Genomic DNA, 23,248 nt, shown 5'->3' with positions numbered 1-23,248 from the left:
AAACCAAGATTTTTTTAAAGTTTCTTGCAAAATGCAATTATATTCAGATCCCAACATTCTATAAAAATAGACATGCATTTCTCAGCTAGGGCTGTAGTTAGAATATTTTTGAAATACATTAAAAGTTAGTCTACCAAGTACCTATAAAAACTGGAACTGAAAATTCTCTTATGGATTGGTCCTTATTTCAGCAGTGCTGTTACTATAAAATGAAGGAGGACAACAAACGGAAGATTGATGGAAAGCATTTATGCTAACTTATACTCTGGATAAGTGACTAGAAAGGAATGAATGTTGTTCCTACACTGTTGTACTTCATTAGGAACTGTGAGTGAAGAATAAAATAAACAGTCATTTGGGCTGCTTTTTTAAAATCTTCTGCATAAATGTGGGCTACCTGAAAGTCCACAGACTTAATACACAGTGGCTTCAGGAAATACTTGAACGTACACTTGAAGAATTAAAAGACATATAGCATTTTTAGAAGGAAAAAAATCACTCCTGTAAAATAAAAAGTAATTTATTAGATGGGAAAGGTGAGGAAGGAATAAAAGTATTAAAAGGTATCAATGAATACAAAATAGTGAATTCTGCCTTAGACTAAACTCCTGTATTTTAAGATTTTTTCCTAGTTCAAGACCAGTAATCAAATAATGTTGGCTGTATAGATATAGATATATTTAATTCTGAATTTGGATTTTGCTTTCCCAAGTATTGGAGGCATAATACCATTCTTCTACATTAATAACTAGGCATAATTCCACATTACATAACAGGTTCAATTTTCTCCATGTTCCATGTATGCTGCTGTGAGACAACTAGAAATAGATTTTTTTGATAAAAATATTAATGCAAAATTCAGTAGCATTATTGAATGACTTCTGCTGCGTCAGCTACAAGACAGTCTTCACTCAGAAATCCTTCCTGTTGCTTTTTTACTAGCTTTACATAAAATATGGATGTCAGGTAGGTATATATAAATTAATTGTTCTACAGGCTTTTTTAAGCACTCTCTATTACTAAAAATAGCCATTCCTCAACATTCATTAAGATGTTGGGCTGTACAATTAAAAAACCAGTTGGATTTATATCAACCAAATTAAAATTGTTATATCATGATACCCATCTAAATTACACCATTGCAGCATGTTTTCCCTTCACAGCATCCAGAATAGCAATAGGACAATTGCATTACACTATGCTGGATCATTATTATTCACTCTATTTATTAGTAACTCTTACTATAAAGTGTTTCTTTTCAAATCAACACTCTAGTAACAAGATTTAGATGAAGGTACATTCTTTTCCGTGAAGAACTGCCTGTGCAAAGCTCATATAATGACTGTTCTTGAGAGTCAGGAAAAAAAGGGCAATTTAGCATGCTTTATTGACAACAGTAATGAAACAATTTCACTAACAGATACTGTGTACCCCCAGCCATACTACTAAAAAGTGACATAAAAATTTGCCTGTAAATATGATTGCAAAATAACAAAGATAAAAAGAAGGTAGGAAATTAATTTGTAGGAAGTGTAACTTTGTTTCATGTAAAATATATGTTCCTACATAAAACAGCAAAAGATAAAAAAAAAGCGACTTATATATCCCTACATACAGATTGACTATACTCTTTCCTTTTTCCTGTTATGCAATTGAGTTAATTTGTTTTCTATGAAGCCAGATATTTTATGAGTTGTCTTAGCAGTATGGAGCCCTAACACAGCTATGGTCCCTCATATACCCTTCTCCCTCATCTTTTTGGGATGTGAGAAGGAAATGAGACAGTCACAGGCATTTGAGTTTAAGTGAGAAAGTTTTAAAGCTGGATTGTGCCCTGCCATGTTGGGCACAGCTAGACAGAAGTACTAGAGCAGACAAAACAAATGCTTTGTTATATCAAATTTTTTTCAGGCATATTTCTACTCTTTTTTTCACTCTGAAACTGGAACCTTGTATATGGTTTCATGCAGTTATATCTTTTACTTACTGAGTTTTAATGAAAAGGGCAGGAAAATACAGGGGTTAATTCTGGACTGTTATCTGAAAGGTATTATGTGTGTTTTGAATTAATCCAAATAAATCACACTAAAATCTGCATACCCTGGTAATTTATGCTGAAATACAGACTATTAGAGTCTGAAGTCTGGTTCAGATTTTACTAAAGGAAACATCACATGCCATTTGAAAGATAACTGGTATCTTAAGAAAGATAAAGTAGTTATTTTTGTCTCTGGTTGCTAGAAACAAAGGAACCAAATAATAAAGCAGTTGGTATCAGCAATAACAACTGCAGTCTCATTGGAGCACAGTTAAATGGTTAAATGTGTAAGCAGATGATGTATTTCCCCGTCTTTTGACTCATTTCCAGATGGGTCTGAGGTCTTCTGAAGTTGCCTATCATGGTAGCAACAATAAACCACATGTAAAGTCTGCACTAAGGGTAGAAATTTGAGGAGGGCAAAATTGGGAAATACTGTAGGAAATCTTGAAACCTCAGCGGGCTGGGGGGGGGGGAAACAAACAAAAGATAAGTTATTCGAGGATTTCTTTCCCCAGAGTGCTTTAAAACATGTAATCAAAATTTCAATAAGAAATTGAGCATGGAAACCAACTGAGCTACTGATCAGAATTCTTGGTGGGCTTCTCTGCAGGACTGTCAGGCACCAGAAGGAGTTTGACTGACCACATCTAGGCTGCTAGCTCTTGGGAGAAAGCATAAACCCTCAGGAAACAAATAGTAGAAACGGGCTGCACTAGAACAGCACATACATGCAACATCCAGTACCATGTATCTGCATGATACCCTTTCTGTCATGTCATCAGAGGCTGGGGAAGCATTTTGATTTTAACAAGCTGCTGTAATTAAAAACTGCAAACATGTTTGGGAAGGCCCATGAAAAACTTTACCATCAGTGCTATAGTTGTGGCTCCCCACTGGTCTGTGATTCATTTTTCATGGTTTTCAGGAGAAAATAGAAAAAGTTTTAAACCTTAACAATCAAAAGTGAGATCATTTTACTGTTCTTTAATTTATTTAATCAGGGACTCATCAGAAGTTCTAATTTCAGTACAGTGGGAATTCAGGTTCTAGGAAATGGCAGCATCTTCATGCATACTATCAGGAATGTTAAAAATCTTAGTAAGGAAATTGCTGAAATATTCATTCTCTTCTTCTACTTTTCACTTCAACTTCCTTGACACATGAGGGTTTCAAAGCATTAAATGTGATGCTAACTTTTAAAAAACGGTTTCAGTTCTACCAGGCATAAGTTGTAGGGACAAAATCTGACGCCCAAACCAGTGAAATTGCTAGTAACTCTTATAAAGAACACAGTTTTTGGACACATGCCATACTGGGGATGTATAGTATAGTTTTTGGAAAGGGAAGTCCTGCCTCACAGACCTATTCAAAAGAGTTATCAAGCATGTGGATGGCATTGACCTTTTGCTATGATCTAGTTGTTCTTCTAGAAGGCTTTTGACAATGTCACTCACCAAAGGCGCTTAAGCAGTCATGAGCTAGAAGTGAATGTCCCTGCATATATCAGTAATTGATTAAATGACAGGACCTAGCAGGAAGAAGTGAATAACAAGTTTTCACGTTGAAATAAGGTCTGTTGTAGTGTTCCAGAGGGATCTGCACTCGGGCCAGTACTGTTCAACATACTCATAAATAAACTGAAAACAGGTTTGATTATCCAGGTGAAAAACCTTGCAAGTGACGTGCAACATAATAAAGCCAAGGGGCCTTTGCAAAAGCTTGCAAAAGGATCTTATGACTATGATTATACTAACATACTTCACCTGGCAAGGAAACTGGCTTTTGCAATGTAATTGTTCATACCATTTCGCTGTTATTACGGTCCCTAACATCAGTTGAGCCTGTACCGACCAGCACTTTCCCAGAAAATTCCTGAAAGTGTTTGAGGACCAAGCCTCAATTCTCACAGATAATATGAGATAATATGAAAACCTTGGTTTGGAGGGAGGAAGTGGATAAAAGGAGAAAGTTTAGCAATATGGATTTGAGCCTTGCCATGCCAACCAGTCTCTACCTTACAATGGTTTAATAACTGTAGTGGTTTGCTCTATACACATTGGTAGTCTATGCAATACAGTGAGTGGACACCAAAATGGTGGATGATGAAATAGTTATGAAATTCTGTAAAACAACATACATGGTAAACTCCAGATTTTACATATAAAATAATAAAGTCTGAGTGATGCCTTTGGGGAATAATACCATAATGTAACAATAGATAGTAAGAGGAAAGCTTTATCCCAGAGCTCTGCAGTGGTCAAAAAAAAAGCAAACAATGCCATATATCATGATGAAATTAAGTAAGGAGTATGATTAAGCTTCTGTCTATATAGGCCTGAAGCTCGAATACCACGATAAATTGTGATCTCCAATCTCAAAAGATACACCAAAAAAATGGAAGAGATTTAGAGGAGGGCTACGGGTGCGATCAAAAGTATGGCACAGCTTCCAAACAAGGAATGATTAAGCAGGCAGTTCCAGAACTTTTCATCTTGGAAAAGAGACAACTGCAGAAGTTGATTTAAGTCTATACATTCATCTGTGGCAAAGAGAGCGAAGAGGTAACAACTGTTTACTGTGGCTTCCAATTACAGTAATAGTTGTCTAACGACTCTGTCCTTTACAATGTTCAAAAACAAACAAAAAGAGTTCATTCTTTTCACAAGATTGTTTAACTGTGGGTCTCCTTGCAGAATGTGGTGGCTCCTAGAAGCTTACATGGTTTCAAAGCAGAAATGGAGAAACTCAGGACAAACAGAATCTATTGGGGTTTATTAAATACCTGGTATTTGCAGACTGAGAAAACATACAGGTGAAAAATCATTATACGGTTTGTCATGCTTATATACTATAATGGATGTTTGCTTGTTGAAGACACCCTCATCTTGGACTATCAGGATACTAACAGAATAAGCAATACTTTATTACATTTATTTAGAATTTGTTCATATCTTGCATTTATCTATCATTAATGAAGTCAAATGAGATGCAAATAAAGGGCTTTTTTGGTTATTTGGGGTGGGGTGGTGGTTTTTATATTTAAGGAAGAGATTCAAATCTAGAAATAAGAAAAAGTAAAGTCATACTTTATGTCTCTGGGATATATATTGTTCCTGTAAGCTCTAGAATTACTACTTGTAGGTATTTTAGGGTGTTTGTTATGGAAATAAAGGTTGAAGCTTTAGCAGCATCAGACTCCGTTCAGATTAACTGAGGTGACAAATAGCGAAAAATTATGTTAAACCTATGCAATATTTGTGTGCACAAATTCCTGTGCTGGAAAGGGGACTACTCAGCTCTGATGATGAGACTTTTCTTGATTTTGTGATCCCCCTGAAGACAGCAGAACAGGGATTGAGCTCCGATAAATGACAGCATTCAGCAGCTGCTGGGTTCCTTCAGGAAGGAAGCAGCAACAACGGGCTGCAATTACCAGTCCAAATCTGCTAACTACCTTTAATTGGTCAGCAACTGAGTTTTTCCAGTCCAGAGAAGTGAATGCATCTTCGTTTGCAGGCAGTAATTATGTCTAATTTTCATGATACTTCTCTGCAAGAACATGAATCAGACATACATCAGCAAAAAAAACGGAGGATGGGACAGATTAATGATTTTTAAAGATCTGGAAACTACTAGGCTGAAGATGCCTTTATTCTGAGAAATTCTGTCTTGTAACACACTCTTGGGCCATCATACAAGGTGTAGACTCAGAAAGTTTAGCAAGCTTACATCCTGGTGCATGCTACGCTCAGGAGATATGCAGAGGTAGGAGGCACCTGACATCTCAGACTGCTTCATAAGGACCTAGCTATGTGACCATAGTGGACTGCTGCATTATATATATTATATATATATATAACAGCAAGAAAGAGGTATTTGGTGAAAGCACATAGTCCCAGTTATCAGGAGAACTGGTAAGCATATCCTGTCATTAGCAGTGCTGCCACAGGGGAATCTCATCTGCTTCATGCAGAGAGACTAAGGAGAATAGACAGGTCTGGAAAATAGGGGCCTACTCCTCCAGATACTGCTTTGTTTCGTATCATGCAGATACAGGGCTATGCTCTTTATGGGGAAAAAAAACTCCAAACAAAAAACACCATCACCACCAAAAAAAGTCAAACAAAACATGCCTTAAGTATTGCAGTGTCAATATCAAAGTAGATATTGAGAGTAGAGTAGAGCCAACCAGTTTATGAGTGACAGAACTCGAGACAATCTTAAAGTGAAAAACAAAGAGAACAACTTTGCTTTGATAACAGCATTTATTTTTCCCTTCTGTCTCTGAAAGCTATTCTTTTAAAACCATGAATGTGATGAGTGTGTTGCATTTGTAAATAAGGTGTGATATAAAAACATATAATGCAGCTTCATTATGTGATAAGAGTGAAATGTGTTCCCTGTGGAGAAAAATCAATACTAAAAATCAAAGGAATATCTTCAAAAGGCCTTGTGTTAAGGGTCTACAAGTGCTATATTTCTGAGTTCGCCTCATGTTGATGAAAAGCAGATCCTGTAAAAAGGATCGTTACTGGAGAAAAGGGTCTTCTATTTTTTTTTTTAATGTGAAAATACACATTTTGCTTTTGTAATCCAGTGAGTTGCTGCCTCAGGAGTAGATATTTTAAAAGTCTCTTTTTATCTTCACTGAAAACGATTACTAACAAGTGAGAGACCCTTATATAGGACGGGTTGGGAGTGCTGCAGGCTTCATTTGCTAGCTGATGGAAGGATGGTAGGGTGAAAAAGAGTCCAGAAGCAGTTTCACCTACACCTCAGAAGAGACTTGCTCTGAAGAAGGGCAGACAGTATTTTCACCACCCAGGGAGGGACGGTTGCTTTAAATCACAGCTGTGTCTCTGCATGAGACTTTGCCAGCAGGATTGTCCGAACACGAATCACACATTCGCTTCCTAGATCCACCACCTTGGGGACTGGCGTTACTCACTGTGAGTGCTATAGAGAGTGCGACTCAAGCCATGTGGAGTTGAATTTGGACCAGTGTCTCCAATGGACATGCCCAAGAGGCTGGCAAAACTCTAAAATAAAAGCTTCCTCTCTCTTGTCACAGCAAGATAAATGTTTCTTATAATGCACCTACAAACCATAGATTCGTTTGCCTAAAGACATTAATTCAATAGACTTTCCAATACAAATTACTATTAGTTCACATCCTCTCAAACTTTATTTATATTCCTGTGGCTCCCTGACTCGTGTAGCTAAGGGAACCTGCACTGGTGTCCCAGACATAAAGAACTGCCCTTAGGTGCTTCCTGGCAAAATTTTCAGCTGAGCGCATCTCCACTGTATATACTGCTGAAGAGATCAGCAACCCACAGGGCAAAAAGCGGTTCTGAAAATCTGTTGCAAAAGGTTTCCAGTGGGAGCTGCTGAGCGGGGAAGTGTTTCTTTTTCAGTGGCCCGTGTTTCTTTGCCTGAATGGGATTTGAGTACTTGTGCTTGAAAAAAGGGTATTCATGAGTCAAAAATCTGTCCCTTAAGTTTTGAGGATCCCTCAAAAGCTATTTCAGCTGTCATTGAAATTAATGCAAACTGCTTTTTTGGTTCTTCCAGGTTCAGCAGGGGAGGGCAGTCATGCATATTGGCTGTTTTCTGTTTATCCTTTCAATGTTACCCCCAACCCGATCTTTACCTATAAAGAACGAAAAGGGAAGGAAAAAATTATGGAGATGAAAACAAAAGGAGCTTGCTTTTTGAAAGTCAGCCATCGATACATCCACAGTCTATATTCATGTTTCTAAGATGACTGCAGTCAGAGAATATTTGAGCGTTGAAGTCGGAGGGAAGCATGTGTATGCATATCTCGGCTACCTTTAATTAGTTTAGGGAATAATAAAAGTGAACCTACAGTGGCACAGACCTAGCCTCTAGGTAAGTCTTGTTATTATTGGTGGCAGTGTACAATTTATAGCACAGTCTTTTGTTGCTACAGCTTCACTGTTCTTAGTATCCAGGTTAGGCAGATTAAAGCTACATTCAGATAAATATTTTTCAAAAGAAACACAGCCAAAGTCAATGAGACCAGTTCCGTGCACTTAGGCTACACAAGATTTATACTTCCTATTCCCTGTTAAAATATGTATTTTAGTTTTACAGATAGTTTGGATCATCCTGAACATCAGTTGCATGTTTTCTATTTAAAGATTAGTGAGTGCAATATGAAGCACTGCTGCTGCAGTTAACTCTGCTATTTTTAGCTATACATGAGAACTATGGCCTTTTTCTTTTGGAACAGAATTTTATTTCACTATTAACAAATGAAATAAACTAATGTGGTATATATTATCAAGTTGCTGAAGGTTAGCCTTTCTTCATGTCGTGCTTGTGAGTGACTGTGCTGCACTAATTAAAAACATTGCCATGGCAATTGCTATAGAAACATTTAAATTGGCATCATTGCTAACAAATCCCTGCTACTGATCCCAGCGGGGCTTATTTCACAGTACACCTGAAGAATCTGAATAGAATATTTTACATTCAAAAGGACTTTAAAAGATACTTTTTTTCCACTTGCTGATGTGCTGGGGAGAATAAAGTCTTTCATACAGAGATAATTCATTTACCCGGAACTGTTGTAGGATTCTGATATTAGAGTTCTTACTGCAAGGAGAGACTGTGATGGTTCTAGCCTACCACCACAGATCCCTCAAGCTGTAAAAATAAAAACCATTTATTGCCTCCACTCAGATCCTCTGATTTGCAAAGTGGGGAAAGAATGCAGGCTCTCCACAGTATGGAGCATTGAAATGTTTAATACATCAATACCTCACCTTAAAAGAAGTTTCCAATGCAACTAGGAAGAAAATAATTTTCCATTGTTTGACAAGAATAAGCTGAATGTTGTACTGAGTAAACAGTGGAAGCTGAAATGAAGTGAGAGAGATTGCGTATATAATTTTGATCGGTTACTTAGAACAAAACTCATTAAAATTCTTCTCTCTAGTTTCAGACCTAAGATCTTTGCTCCTCCTATAAAAAACAAAGTTGGATGTTTACCATAATGTTCAGTAGATCCAGACTGATTCAAGCTAATAATTTTCTCTTTACACCTAATATATCCAATTATTGTAAAAATCAAAAGCAGGAAATAATGGTTTATATCTTTTTTCTTCTCTTTTCTTTTTTTGTCATTCCAATAACAGAGTCTTATCCTTCTGTTATTTAACAAGGAAATAAGTGGAGGGCTGCACTACACAGAAAACCACACATTTTAAACAATCTCAGATTAAGTTCTGCACTGGCTGGGACAAAGTACAGGAACCTAGAATCCTCCAAGAATAAAACTGTTAAAAAATTGGTGTTTGCGTAGGAATAATGTATCAGGATCAGAACATCTGTGCACAGTGCATTATGATCCCTTGAACAGCTGCTCTTACTTCACCAGACTACACCAGAATCCTTTGTTTCAGTGTTAAAATACACCTTCTGAGTCTACCAAATGCAACTCCTGACCCACTTGAACAAATAACTGCAAGACAAGATGGATAGGTCAATCACTACCTTGAAGTATTTCTTTGAGTATAAAGTATAGTATAAACATCTTATGCATTTGAATGAGTATGGCAAATAATGTTTGGACAGAAAGGAATGGGGGCAATTTCAGGAAATCAAAAATGTGTACTTTTGAAAATGCAAAAGTGCGGTCTTCCAATTTTGGAATTTGAGATTTCATTTCCATTTGAAATTATCGCAAAATTGAACATGTAGTCACACTTCTCCAAATGGCCAAATAAAAATATACATTATGCAAATATAGTTAGTTTACTTTGTGCTTTGAGTCTTCAATTAAAATAAAGAAGTAAAAGAAAATAAGTTTTCCTGCTTTATATCCATGATTTTCTGCATAAATTTGACACCTATTAAATTGTTTTCTTTTTGTTCCTCAACATGATGTTAGAAAGCAATAAATATTCCAAGCCTTCTCTTCTTGCCCAGCTAAAACTCTGTTTGAAGTTACTAAAATGCTAAGACTTTGATCCTCCTTCAGGATTGCTGGTTAAGACCCTGAGAACATACAGAATATTATCATTTTAAGGAAAACATCACACAGGAACACAATTCCTTCAGTTTAATCATTAAGGCCTTTAGAGTACAATTCACTGCATGTTTTCAGTTAAATAGTTTTGGTTTTCAACTGGCTAATAATTTTCACAAAAGCATTTCAAAAAATTTCTGTCTATAGAGGAAAAGACTCTCTTCCCCTCCCCTAAACAAACCAAAGTGAAAGTAGCTGCTCATAATGTTGTGTTACGGGAGAAAGGAGGATAGATTGGCATCTTTTTCTAAATTTTCAAAATTTCAGTATTCTGAAATTCCTGAATGTTGTGGCTTCATGCTACTATCACTGTTCATGGACAAGGATTCCCAAAGCAAACGATAATTTTGTAGCTGAATTTTTTTCCTGTGGTTTCTGTAATATACAATGACAGCTCAGCTAACAATATCCTAAAGCAAAAGCAGGCTTGACAGGAAACCCAGGTCATGGAAAAGACTGGGACATTAGGCACCTCAGAGGTACTGCCAAATAAAGAGTAAGGGTTTAAAAAAAAAGGTCTTTTGATTAAATGTTGTTTACCAACTTCTACACAAAACTTTAGTGTCATTTTCAGAAAAATAATAATAACAAGAAGGTTCTATATCATGAAAATTCTCATTCATTCAGGAGAGGAAAAAGTAAAATACATTCCAAATGCAGAATTCTGTCCCAAATGCAGAACTTTGTTATCCCCAGCAGGATTCCTATGAACCAAAACATATGACAAGTACTTTTTCTTCCTTGAATAAGGAATCTATTGAAGGCATCAAGAATACTTTAAATTTCATCATACATGAAGTTTCTTTGTACAGAAACAGAAGTGGATCCTCTGGACAATGAGGGGCTAACAATGAGGAAGAAGCCATTGTTTTAATCATGAAATAACAGAAAAAATCAGATTTTCAGACAATTCTGAACAGACTGTAAGAAAGGATAGCATCAGGCTGAGCTGGGAGATTAGGTTGGAAGGTTTCTTGCTATTTTGGCTGTTTTGTTCTGTCAGGATACTGCTGGTAGCTGAAGTTTTCCGATGAAGAAGTGTTTTACTCAGATAGTGTTTTAAATTAATGTCTGTATAAATTGTGAGAGAGTGAAACAGAAGAATATGAAGGAGACATTAAAGAACTTGCCTTAAAACTCTCTGAGTAATTCTTGCATGTAATTGTCTCAAGAAAATGTTCAAACATACACATGGTCTTTCTTTATATGGTTGCACATCATTTCCATGGGCTGTTGTCATGATCACTAGGCTATTGGTATCCCTGTTTCCCTAAGACCATTGCCTTAGGGAAAAGAAATTATTGCAACTTACTCAAATACTTTTCTTCATCCCCTAGGTCCTACTTACAAGAGGAATATAACATTTGAAAAATTTGTTCTGGTGAATTATTAGAGGAGTGGAGGCTAACAACATCTTTGTAAATGATGAGGACTTACTCCTTGACAGTTTTGCTTTGGAGCTGTGTGTTTCATGAGATTCATATGATGCCATCTCAAAAAAGGACTAACAAGCACTCACACAGTGAAAGGATAAGAGGATTGTTAGAGAATGGTGGAAAAACACTGCACCGTACCAAGCGTGGTTGGATGTGGAATCAGTTTTTCTTGCTGGAGGAGTACACAGGTCCAGATATTCAATATGTGGGCAAGGTAAGCCTTATGTTTAAAGAATTCTTCAGTGGTGATGCATCTGACATCGTTGGTATTTTCCCTCCTTCTCCACAGTTGTTTTGCATTTTACACAGCAATGGTCCCAATTTCTCATTTAAGTTAAACAAAGCACATCCTGGACCACCTGAGGCTTCCATGATTATTCAAAGTTATGGGAGAAATGAAGTAGTTTAGTGAAAAAAACAGGAAACTGTTCAGACTAAAATGTTCCAATTTCTTATTATATATGCCCATGCAAGTTTTATCACTGAATCATTTCCAGTTTTCAACTGTTAAACATAAATTTAGATAAGGGACCAGAGAAGTTATGCCTTCATTCATCTACCTTGTGGCATTTTCCAGTATACTGGGATGTGTACTTCTTCAAGTGAAATATAAAATGCTATTTATTAATAATAAATTTGATGTCTATGCATGAGTCTAAGTATGAATCGAGTGTTTGAAGAGAAGAAATATCTGGCTTTCTTCATTTCTGCAATAAACTGAGATCTTTACTTAATGGCAGGAGACACTTTCCATCCTTTGAGTCCTATCTACATCAGCTATTGCCCACAACAGTACATCTGACTTCCATCTGTCTGCAGTCCCACCTTTTCTGGTAATACACAACTCAAAGATTTCCAGAGTTTTAGCCCTGTCTGGTGTCTCATCATCCACGGGTCTGCCTTATGATCTGGTATGACTAAACAATCTTTGTAGAGACCTAGAATACACACAGCAACCACACAGAACAACTTACAAATTAATGAAACATTTATTTTAAGATCTTAAGTTAATAAAAGTCCATTCCAGCTTCTGTCATTCATCCACAATGCTGTCACTAGCTTGGATTGTCAGGTTGCTTCTCACTTTCTGGTGCCTAACTACCAAATAGATTGAGACATTTTTAATTAAAAGACCAAAAATTGTTTTTGAACATTTCCTAATATGTCTGGTCAAGTGAGGCAGGACCATCTGGAAAATATGGAAATCATCTCTCTTTATTAAGAAACAAATATCAGAGAAGCCAACCATGATAACTACGAACTTGATTCTGACCTCCTTTATACCAACGTTACACCCATAATATTCTGTTTTCAGTGAAATAATTTCTGACTTGCAGTAGCGGAAATAAGATGAGACCTAATAAAACTATTGCCAGATCTATTTATCAGTGCGTAAAACAGAAAAGTTTATTCTAGACAAAGCAATCTTTAATAAAGAGGGAACCAACTGCATAGAGAGATTTCTAAACAAGATTTTACTGGAAGTATCTTTTAGTAATGAGTAAACTTGTGAAGAAAACATGCAATAAGGTACACAATAATATAGATATCCATAGCTAGAAGTTCTACCTAGAGTCACAGAAATATCATTTTTGTAAAAACAGGAAGCTGTACAGAGGAGAATGAAATATCAAACATAAGAGATGATTCCAGTTTCAGTCCCACTGCTATAGATGGATGGACTTCAAACCTTCTATGCCATTCTAAACCTCAAATAAATTACGCTTACATCAAGACTGTCATCACCATCGCTGTTTCACACAAGGAATGCCTACATGGTATATTGCAACAGATGCAGACTTACCTTCCACTTACTCCAGACTAATTAAAAGCCATTTGGCCTAATTACCCTAGAGTTAAGTCCAAATGGCTGTACAGTTATTGGATCTGAGAAGAATAATTTCTTACAACTCAGATAACATGTTGAGATTTTTCACGTTTCATTGAAAAATATTGTACAGAGTCCCAGAGGAGGTGTTAACATTACTGATTCTCTAAACAGATGGACATCACCCAAAATTCAGACCCATGTTCCAAAGAGATGGAGTTGAATTGAATTGATAAGCTCCATATGGTTGCATTAACTTTAGAACAGTTTATGACATGACAAAATGATCATAGTTCTGTTCTCAGTGGTACAAAATCACAGTAAATCCATTTGAGTTAGTTCAAACTATCGTAGGTACACGTGACATACAATACCAAGAGGGAGCTACTACAACAAGTCAACTAAGGAATTTCTTTAAAAAAAAAAAAAGGAACAACTTTTTTTTGAACAATATTATTCTGAGAAAGGCTTAAATCTTAGATTTAGTATTCTCCTGCTCAAAGTGATTGTAATTAGCAATTTGGTATGTGTGAAGAGAGATCACTTTTATTCCAACCCACAGGGACTAGTTCACCGCAAGTATTCTTATCCAGTCCCTCTTTAATATGGATATGCACAGGCAGATGGATTACTGGTGTAGAATAAGAAACATTGAACTGAAAATTAAATAAAGTGAATTAAGAAACTTTATCAGGAAACAAACTTCTAAGGAATCGTAGCCGTAATACTAAAAAATTGGTTTTCCCCTCCTCAGTTCAATTTTCAAACAATTTAAATCTGTCAGGTCATTGTTTGTGTTTTGTTAGTGATCCTATTTTGTTGATGCTTTATTTTGAGTGCTTTCTGTTATTGGCAGTGAAGTAGGATCACTCAGTATGAAATAAAGGGATAAAATTTATTTACTAAGAAGGTTGGGTACATGGCACGGAGAGATATTGTGTGACACCCACACACCTCTCTCTTTCACTGTTCAGCCCCCCAGCCCAGTTTAGACCAGAAGCAGGGACCCAGGGGAAGAGGACGCTTGTTTTGACCACTGGACTGTCCAAGTCCTGGATGGCAGTTTGGCCCCTACAAGGGCACTTGTGCCTCAGGATCGGGTCCCACTTGGTGTCAGAGGTCCCTGGAAGGATGAGTTTCTCCCCTATGTCTCAGGTGTCTGCAGTAGCACTTTTAAAATTAGATTGTCGGCAGCCAATGGCCTCACTTGCCAAGTAGCCCCAGGATGATCGCTTTCCCTGTGTCTAAGGCCAAATAACAGTTGTTATTGGGGTTACTTTCTCCCTCTCGTCTCCTTCCCAGTTATCTTCCAAGAAAGGAAATGGAAAAAAATGAAAAGTTACTCCCTCATCACTGTTTTTTGTTTGTTTCCTGCATATACCAGACTAATCTAAGCAGTTAGAGCTGGCAGATGCAATTACAGTCTCATTTACCTGAGCAGTGCTTGTGGGTAGGCTTCGCCCTGTGACACGAAGTAACTAAAAAAGAGGTCTGGTGTACTTGTAAGATAGAGGAAAAACCCAGCTCCGTGCAAACCTGGCACATGGCTTCCAGACTGTTAACAAGGGTAACACGATGTTAATGGACTAGAACAGAGCTTATGTTCCCAATTATAGTTAGATAGCTTTTAGTCAAAGACAGTGGTAGTGATGATAAGTGACATAAAATGGAGACCAGTAAGTACATCTAATGCACTCAGCAGAAATAGAAAATATAGTTTGATGAGCAGAGGAAGTTAGCAGTCAACAGCTGCAAAAAGGCTTGGTGGGTAGAATAACTGTAGTAAGGAAGTTACTCAAAGAACAAACCTAAATCACCAATCACCCTTCAGGGATGGGGATATATGCAGAACAATTGCCTTGTGAATGTGATGGGAGTCAAGGTAAATCCAGACAGCCTCTAGTATATCCATCACACATCTTTCTTTCTTTCTCCCAACTCAGAGGACCCACCTGTCTCATATACTGGTGCATGCATAAAAAATAAGTGCATAGGAAGTCTTACAATTTGTAAGGTCCTCTTACTCATACTTCCAACAATGCCAGAATTTATTACGTCCTTTGATTTCTTATCCCTTTAAGTTATATTCAGGAAATAATAAGAGAAACCAGTGGCTCCATAATGCTATGTATTGTATAAAGAATGCATAGGGAGAGTTTGTAACTGAAATATTCAGTCAGACACAGGTAAGGTAAGCAGTATCACAGAGTCCCTTTTAAAATTAAAAAAAAAAATTCTAAATCATAAAAATGACTATATTATTTCAATATGCCTGTTGTCTAGTGTGAATGCTGAATATCTCAATGAGATCATGGTGTGAGGAATTTTCAGAGGATGTAGAGAGGGCAGCTGTAAAACTCATTCTGCCTACTAAGATTTCACAAAAAAACCCCAATAGAACGTTCAGAGTTAAATGTAGGAGAGAAGTTTCTTTTTAAAGGAAAAGAAACAACTGGCAATTTTTGTGAAATATGAAGGCATTGAGAAAAGATACCTGACTATATTATACTGAGGCATTCCTTGTTTACTGGGATCTTCTTTTCTTTAACTAGGGAGGGGCCATAAACCCAACTTCTCAGCTACTACTAACTTTAAGCCACATGCAGAACCTAAGAAATGGAATCTAAATCATTGACATTCTATGAGAAAAAGATCTACCAAATATACTCACTTCCTAAACAAACAATCTGATTAGATGATAATAATAGAAAAAAAACCGACCTGTGATTTAGGAAGTATTAAAATATTCAGGAGGATGATGTTCACTAACTAAAGAAAAAGCTAATAAAATACACAGAAGGATCTAACCAAGAGCTCTTTAGGGATAATCAGTTTTATTTTCCAAAGCTAATACCGATTTTGTGTGATATTGTTTCTAAATAGCTTACCTGATACCTGCTTCAGTTGTGCAAAATGCCAAATATCCCATCCCTTTAACTCCAGTCCTCATGAAATATACCTAGGCAGGAAGAAACAGGCCTAATCAAAATCATCAACTACTTTGGAAAATGCACTGCTCTGCAACAGTATATTTAAATGATTTCAAGAGACAAGAGATTTTCTCTTCTTATAAGTTACTCAGTTATGTATTTTACATGAAATCGAATATCTTCCTGTATCAAACAGGCAGTTTGCTAATCAAAGGCTGCTAATCTTGATGGGAAGACAATGTGTGAAGTTGCACGCAATGTATGTTAGACCAACCATAAACTGTACAAACACCTGTCATATCCCAGAATTTAAAAACTATAAACAAACAACAACAATAAAAACACTTTTGTACACCACCTGCAACATTAAGAGGGGAAATACAAAATCAAATAAGAAAGAACTGACACTGATCAAAATTAGCTGCTTCATGAATAACCTGTTTAATAATCTCTATATAAATATATGAACTAGGCTTTGCGTGTCATAGTCATCATTTAAATTGGATACAAACTGATGAAAAATCTCTATCTCCAGTTAACCAGTGAGTTTGATTTATGACATTTGCCTGTTGTCTTATTAAAAAGTTTAAAGCGAAAAGAAAAATATTCAGTCTGGGTTTTGGGGGGGGTGTTTTGTTTTTCGGGGGGGGGGAAGGCTAAAACATATATTTAAATGCAACCATTGATTTTTTGTAGTCTGCACTTGCAAATATTCAGACATCCACAAGTGAGGTTGCCTACTATAGCAGTCTGCCTTATAAGAAAAGAGAGACAGAAGGCCAATAAGAAATTCCTGTAACAGTTCAAGAAGTCTCACTGAATTACCAACCTCACCAGGCTTGCAGTTATTTAATACAAAATGTTACACAATTGCCCACTTATACTGGTATTTTTTTTTTGTCTTATTTAATGGAATTGGATACTATTTCCTTGTAAATATAAACAGAAAATGCACTAAGGCCTGGAAATATTATTTCATGTTACTTTGCTGGCTGCTGTTGGTACACAACAGAAGTCCAGAGCAGGCTCCCTCTTAATACGCGAAGCAGCAGAGAGGTCAGACAATGGGATCAGTGAAGCCCTTACTCCATCAGTCTTATGCCAGTTTGTACATGACCTCTCAATCACATTGCCAAGGCCTTGGCCATTCCCAGTCTCTGCTCTGTGCAATTTGGGAGGAAGAAGCTGATTGCCGAAATGGGTGACCCACTGCGCTGGCTCTTGACAACGCTGCAGTGCCAAACTCTGCAGTAACCTTAGTTTCTCCTTCCTGAAGCATAATGTTCTCATCCACTGTATTTTTTTTTAATAATTACCTAATACTGTTTTATTTAGGTATTGAATTCTGTATTAATCTTGCCTTTCAAGTATGTGAGAGAACTTGCTTTTTAACTTGTGCCTTTAATCAATTTATGTAATTAATCTATAGGGATCTATTTACAGCATTCGTTCTTTTCCCTCCATAAAGTCAGTTTAAGAACCACCTTCTTAGGGTGAAAGAGCATACAGGTGCACTATTCTTTCAGTGCTTTAAGTGTGCCCTCCTACTGATGCATCCCATTTGTCTCATTTGAAAAACTGTTGCATTCAGTACAGCACCTGAATGCCACTAAATCCAGCATGTTTCTTTGCCATCTTTTGACTTAGCAGTACAATAAGTTTCAAAAGAACCAACAGAATCGTAAACAATCATATGTTTCTGACATATAATCATTTAGAAGTGTAATTCAACTGGTGGAAGATTTTATCACATTCTTACCAAGTTCCATCTAACATGCGCTATAACCCAAAGCCATCTTTTAAAACACAGCTTCTGAAGAAGATGTAATAACGTATTTTCATTAGAATCTTTCCTAAGTAAAATCAGTATTTTAAGATTAAACAGAAGCAGAAAAACTAGTGGGGTCTCCTGAGTCTCCTCCTTTTGTCTTTACTTTCCTCTTAGACACGAAGTTTTAATCTTTGAATGAATACTGCTAAAATAATATATCAAAACACAAAGGAAAAAAAGTCACAAGACAGAAAAGATGAAAGAAATGAGAAAAAGAGTCTGACAGTATCTTAAAACCTATGTGATTCCAAAATTAATAAATTAATAAATTATCTCCACTTACTTTCAGTTAGCAACTTTTATTCAACAAATATTTGATCTAGTTTCAAGCAGTCACATATCTAGGCAGATGATCCCCAAAAATAAAACTAAAATGGAAACTGGAAAATCAAGAGAAAAAGGTTAAAATTTCTGCCACAACAAGTCACTGTCTCCAGATACATGCATATCTTAACTACAAATACCAGTGAAGAGCCATAGGTTTATTTGTTTAAAAACAACTTATTTTCTGAAGGCTTCCAATGTAAACATTATTGAAAAATTGCTGGAAGTAAAACATTTTTTGTCAAAAAATAGTAAATAACAAAGTTTTCAATAAAAATTGATTGCTTCCTTTAAAAAGAAGGCTGGAAGTCCAGGGAAAAGAACATTGAAAGATAAATGCCAGATCTTCCAAAACCAGTAGGACAGTTTTCTTTTGGAGAAAGGACTGCTGCTGATTTCTGAGAAACTCAATACATTTTTAACTGAAGTTTCAAAAATAGTGAAGAGATCTAATCACATCATACATAACACAAGTATACACAGATTAAATATTAATATCTTGACTGTTATGTCGCACTGACATGCCTAAGCTAGAATTTTGCTATCAAATTTGGACATCATATTTCACAATAGAAAGAATAATTTCTGAAAACAACTGCAGTAATCAGAGACTTCAAATACATGAATAACAAGGGTGAGTTGGCATTGTTTGGTACAGATAAAGCAGCTGTCACGAGATCTGACAAGTTTCTGTTTCTTCAACTGTTCAAAAGACTGCTAAAAAATTACCTCAAGTTCTTGTCATGTTCAGGGCAACAAGTTGAGTTCCTCTCCTCTCCTCTCCTCTCCTCTCCTCTCCTCTCCTCTCCTCTCCTCTCCTCTCCTCTCCTCTCCTCTCCTCTCCTCTCCTCTCCTCTCCTCTCCTCTCCTAAGACAGAACATCCAATATGCAATGATTTTCAAGTGAAAAAAAAGAAAAGGCAGAAAACTACCAACTATGTGCTTTTATGGACCCTTTGTGCTTAATGGAAAAAGGAGAATTTACTAGATAATTTTTGAGAATTTACCAAGGCTGAAACAACTTCATCCATAGCATAAATACAGGCATCCGAAAAATTACCTAGCTACTTTTAAAGACAAAGCCAACGCAAGACAATTTAATAAAGGCAAAACAATAGTAATTCCCCCATCCTTTTCCCTTTTCCCTCTCTCCCTCCACATTCCTCCTCGCAGGTGTGGAAAAATTACGCTCACCTGATACCCAGCATAGCGGCAAAGGCTACTATGTGGAGTCTAGTTTATTGTTGACTACAGTGCTTGCTCTTTGCTTAGTCACAGCTCTCCTTCCCCAGGGATCTCCTGATCACCCGTGGGGTGGGCCAGTACAAGAGTGACATGGGTCTGGAGCTCGAACAGTGGAGCGCCCCCCTATGGAGTTTGCTGGGATTGAGGGTGTTGACAAACTAACAAAAAATAAGGCTTAAAGTGAAAAAAACCTTATTTAAAGTCAAACTGGGCATGGCGAATGGAGTTTTCTTCTGTCTCCAATGGTTAGTTCCAGCAGCCATTTAAAATGCCATTTCCGTTTTAACAAAAACTGGCTTTTCTGAGCTTAAAAGCCTCTTGGTCTTGGCAAGGTCCTTATGCTAAAAGGCCTAGGGACATCTGCTTCAAATACCTGGCTGGCTCAGAAACCTGCCGCAATAGGTAATTGTTATTCATATAATAGCCCTAACTTCTTACTACAACTTTATAGGTTGGTATTTCTCAGCCTTGCACCTTTAATCCTGTGGGAAGAAATTAGACTAGTGGCAGTCTGCAGACCTATCATTACCTGTTGTCAGGCAATCATTTTTTTGTGCATGAAAAGGTGAGATGGTGGGGAAAGTGTACTTCACAATATACTTTTCATGATGTTGTATATTTATGACATTGATTACATTATGGGACTATATTGTGGTTTACTGGTACTTGCCAGCCTGGTGATCAAACAAGTGCAAAACTCATCAGAGGAAATCAATATGTGACTACTTAGAAAGGGCAATTTGATTGCATCATAAGATGCTATTGTGCAACATCTTGTCTGTTGGATAAAGGTTTATGAATAGTCATCTTGAAGACAAACAGAGGAGCTGTCAACAAGCAAGTGTCAAGAACAGCAAGACTTTTCTTCCTGTATGTGTCTGATACATCAAATATCCTGTCCACTGCAGGAATCATCACATATTTCAGCCTTCTAGAAACAGAAAAATATGTTAGTCTAGCCCACGTAATCAGTCAATTTAATACTATGCTGGATATCAATCAGAAAAGGAATCTGTGGTATCTAATCTGTTACAGAAATAAATAACTGTGATCAAATCCTTGCTGTATGTATTGCCGTAGCAACACAAACACACTGGGCTAACTTGTGCTCCCTCTTACCTCAAGCTGTGGTCAAGACATTCTGCTGAAATCTCTCTTTTCTGTTTTTACACGGCAGAATGTGATAAAAAGAGTGAGAAAGCATTCTGGATTCCATGAACACTTCAGAAGCTATAAATTCCTGCCTGTCTTGCTTACCATTTGAGCAACAAGCGTGACCATTTCAGGTGGAAGCCATCATACCATTTTGTCAAATTGGTAGTGTGAGCAAATGACGATCAGGCTGATAATATTAAATGAGTTTTAGCCTTTGCTGAAGAGAAATTGTTATTATGTGTTCTCCTTTTCCACATAAAGAACCTAAGGAGAAATGACATTAATTCTCCTCTGTCTGAGCTGTAGAACTCTTAAAAAAATCTCAAAGAGTTCTTTGGAATGATTGATTCAGCTACCAGAATAAAGTTTTAGCCGAACCCTGCCATAGAAATAATTGATGATGCTGGAAATGATTATTAATAAAATTTGATTGAATGTTTGCTTTATGTACATTTTGCTTTATTTTTTCTTGATGTAAAATGTAACTGCCAATACTTATCCTAAGGAAACTTCTCCTTAGAACATGTCTGTGTATGAGGTGATCCCACACAATTTAACCAAAAAAGCTCTGAAATATCATGAAAACAGCCTTGAATCAGCCACTTGATTGAAAGCAGGACTTGGAAGTATTTGGTTGAATAAGATGTCAGAGCACACTATGAAAAGGAGGGAAAAAAATACCTAAATATTTAATAGCTACCTAGCTGGTGAGTGCTTGAATGCTTGAATTTATTACACAAATGATCGCTTTAACTTTTCCTAATGCACAAAAATGACAAACACAGAGGTGTTAAGTGGGGTATTGTTACATCTCTACTCAAGTGTTCATGAATCGCATTTATCTAACTTAAACTTTGTGACTGTTGTCACAACCTATAGTCATTTTTGGCCCTTGAACATTTAGCTGTTGCTACTTATTTCTGATTAAGAGCTGAAATAGATTTTGTTTCTAAATATTGAGAACAAATTTAGTTCTTATAAAAAAATTCTGGTTTACAACCTCTGTGCAACTTAAGTGGAATTAGCGTTGTGATATCACACTTAAAAATGTTGCAAGTACTGATTGCAAGCTTTAAAAATGGTGCTTTTCTGAAAGATCACTCTTACATGGATTGGGGAAGCAAGCATATTTTTCTTTTTAAAAACCATTTGTGATGAATAAACACTGTGAAATACCTGGAGGTAACAGAGCATTAAATGTTCAAATATAACTGGGTTAGCTAGCTGACTGATAGGACTGAATTAACAAATTAAATATAAAACACAGGAAGATACTTTAAATCAATAATTATTTAAAAAGTGGAAAAGTTACTTTATGTTCTGTGTAACATAAGTGACTAAAAGAAATAACTGTGTATATTTATCTTTAATTTTAAATATATATAAATTAGATATAAATGAATGGTGTTCACAATGAAATAAATGAAAAGAGGAATTTGGCATGCAGACAACTATTTCTGTACATACTGTCGCTGAAGTAAATGGAAGCAGGGTTGTTGCACGAAATCAAAATAAGCCATTCAAACATTTTTAACTGTCTCTCTGAGCTTCACAGAATATGAAAATACATTCTTCTCTGTACAGGTTAGTAATTGTGAAGTGGAAGAGGACACAGTCTGATTCCTACCCATTCCGTAGGAAAGATTTAGAATCACATGCAGAAAGGCATGAAGTTAAGGGCAAAATGTGAATCTATCTATCTCAGAAGAAACTCTTTAGCCCTTCAAAAATATTGTTAATAGAGGTAAACAGGAATGACCCATTCTGTTTTCACTCTATTAGAGGTACTGCAATCAATTATCTTTGTACCTCAGGTGCCTAAATCTGGTCTAACTTTAAAGTGTATAAAAGAAAAAGAAACAATAAACCCTCCCACAGTTTAAAACCATTTTGTGCTTCCAAAAAGCTATGAGAAATATAAATATATATATATTTGCATATATAAATGTGTGCATATATATATATGTATATACTTTGCTCTTTAGGATAAAGAAAACATTTATGTTGATCTCTGATGAGGATAAAAGAGAAAAGGATAAATAAAACCTTATAATGATGTTGCTACGATTATTAATAGCAATTTCCACTTCCGTAAGTACCATTCAATTACATTTATCAAAGTATTTCATTCCAAATGAACAGTACCTATGATGAGGCAGGCAATGACCTAATGTATGTTATTCTGAGGAGAAGACTGAAGCAGAGTTGCTGAAACAGTGATTTGAGGTCACAGAGCCAGTCCATGGAAACAGTTAAATGTAGAACTGAATAGCCACTGCACAGGGACAAATTCAGCATAATGACAAGGCTTATCTATTTGAAGAGTAGATCAAGGCACAAAGGACAGCACTTCAAGAGTGAAAACTACTTGAAAAACGAGCGCTCCTGATTCCTGATTTTGA

At 36.4% G+C, this 23,248-nt stretch overlaps 1 protein-coding gene across 2 annotated transcripts in view; it reads left to right on the top strand.

The window, feature by feature from the left end:
* Positions 1 to 23,248, top strand: part of CDH9 (cadherin 9) — a 99,935-nt gene that overhangs the window by 15,821 nt on the left and 60,866 nt on the right. Inside the window, exon 2 of one of the 2 annotated variants that reach the window (XM_009938092.2) lies at positions 11,435 to 11,747. The exons of the other annotated variant lie outside the window; for it this stretch is intronic. Coding sequence (XP_009936394.2) covers positions 11,520 to 11,747 — 228 coding nt within the window. The 5' untranslated portion in view covers positions 11,435 to 11,519. The remainder of the gene's footprint in view (positions 1 to 11,434; positions 11,748 to 23,248) is intronic. 2 annotated transcript variants of the gene reach the window in all.

The sequence above is a fragment of the Opisthocomus hoazin genome, chromosome 3, assembly GCF_030867145.1.
Source record: "Opisthocomus hoazin isolate bOpiHoa1 chromosome 3, bOpiHoa1.hap1, whole genome shotgun sequence".
NCBI classification, from domain to species: Eukaryota; Metazoa; Chordata; class Aves; order Opisthocomiformes; family Opisthocomidae; genus Opisthocomus; species Opisthocomus hoazin.
Note: the sequence above shows the minus strand (reverse complement) of the source record. Positions and strands in the feature narration are given on the sequence as shown.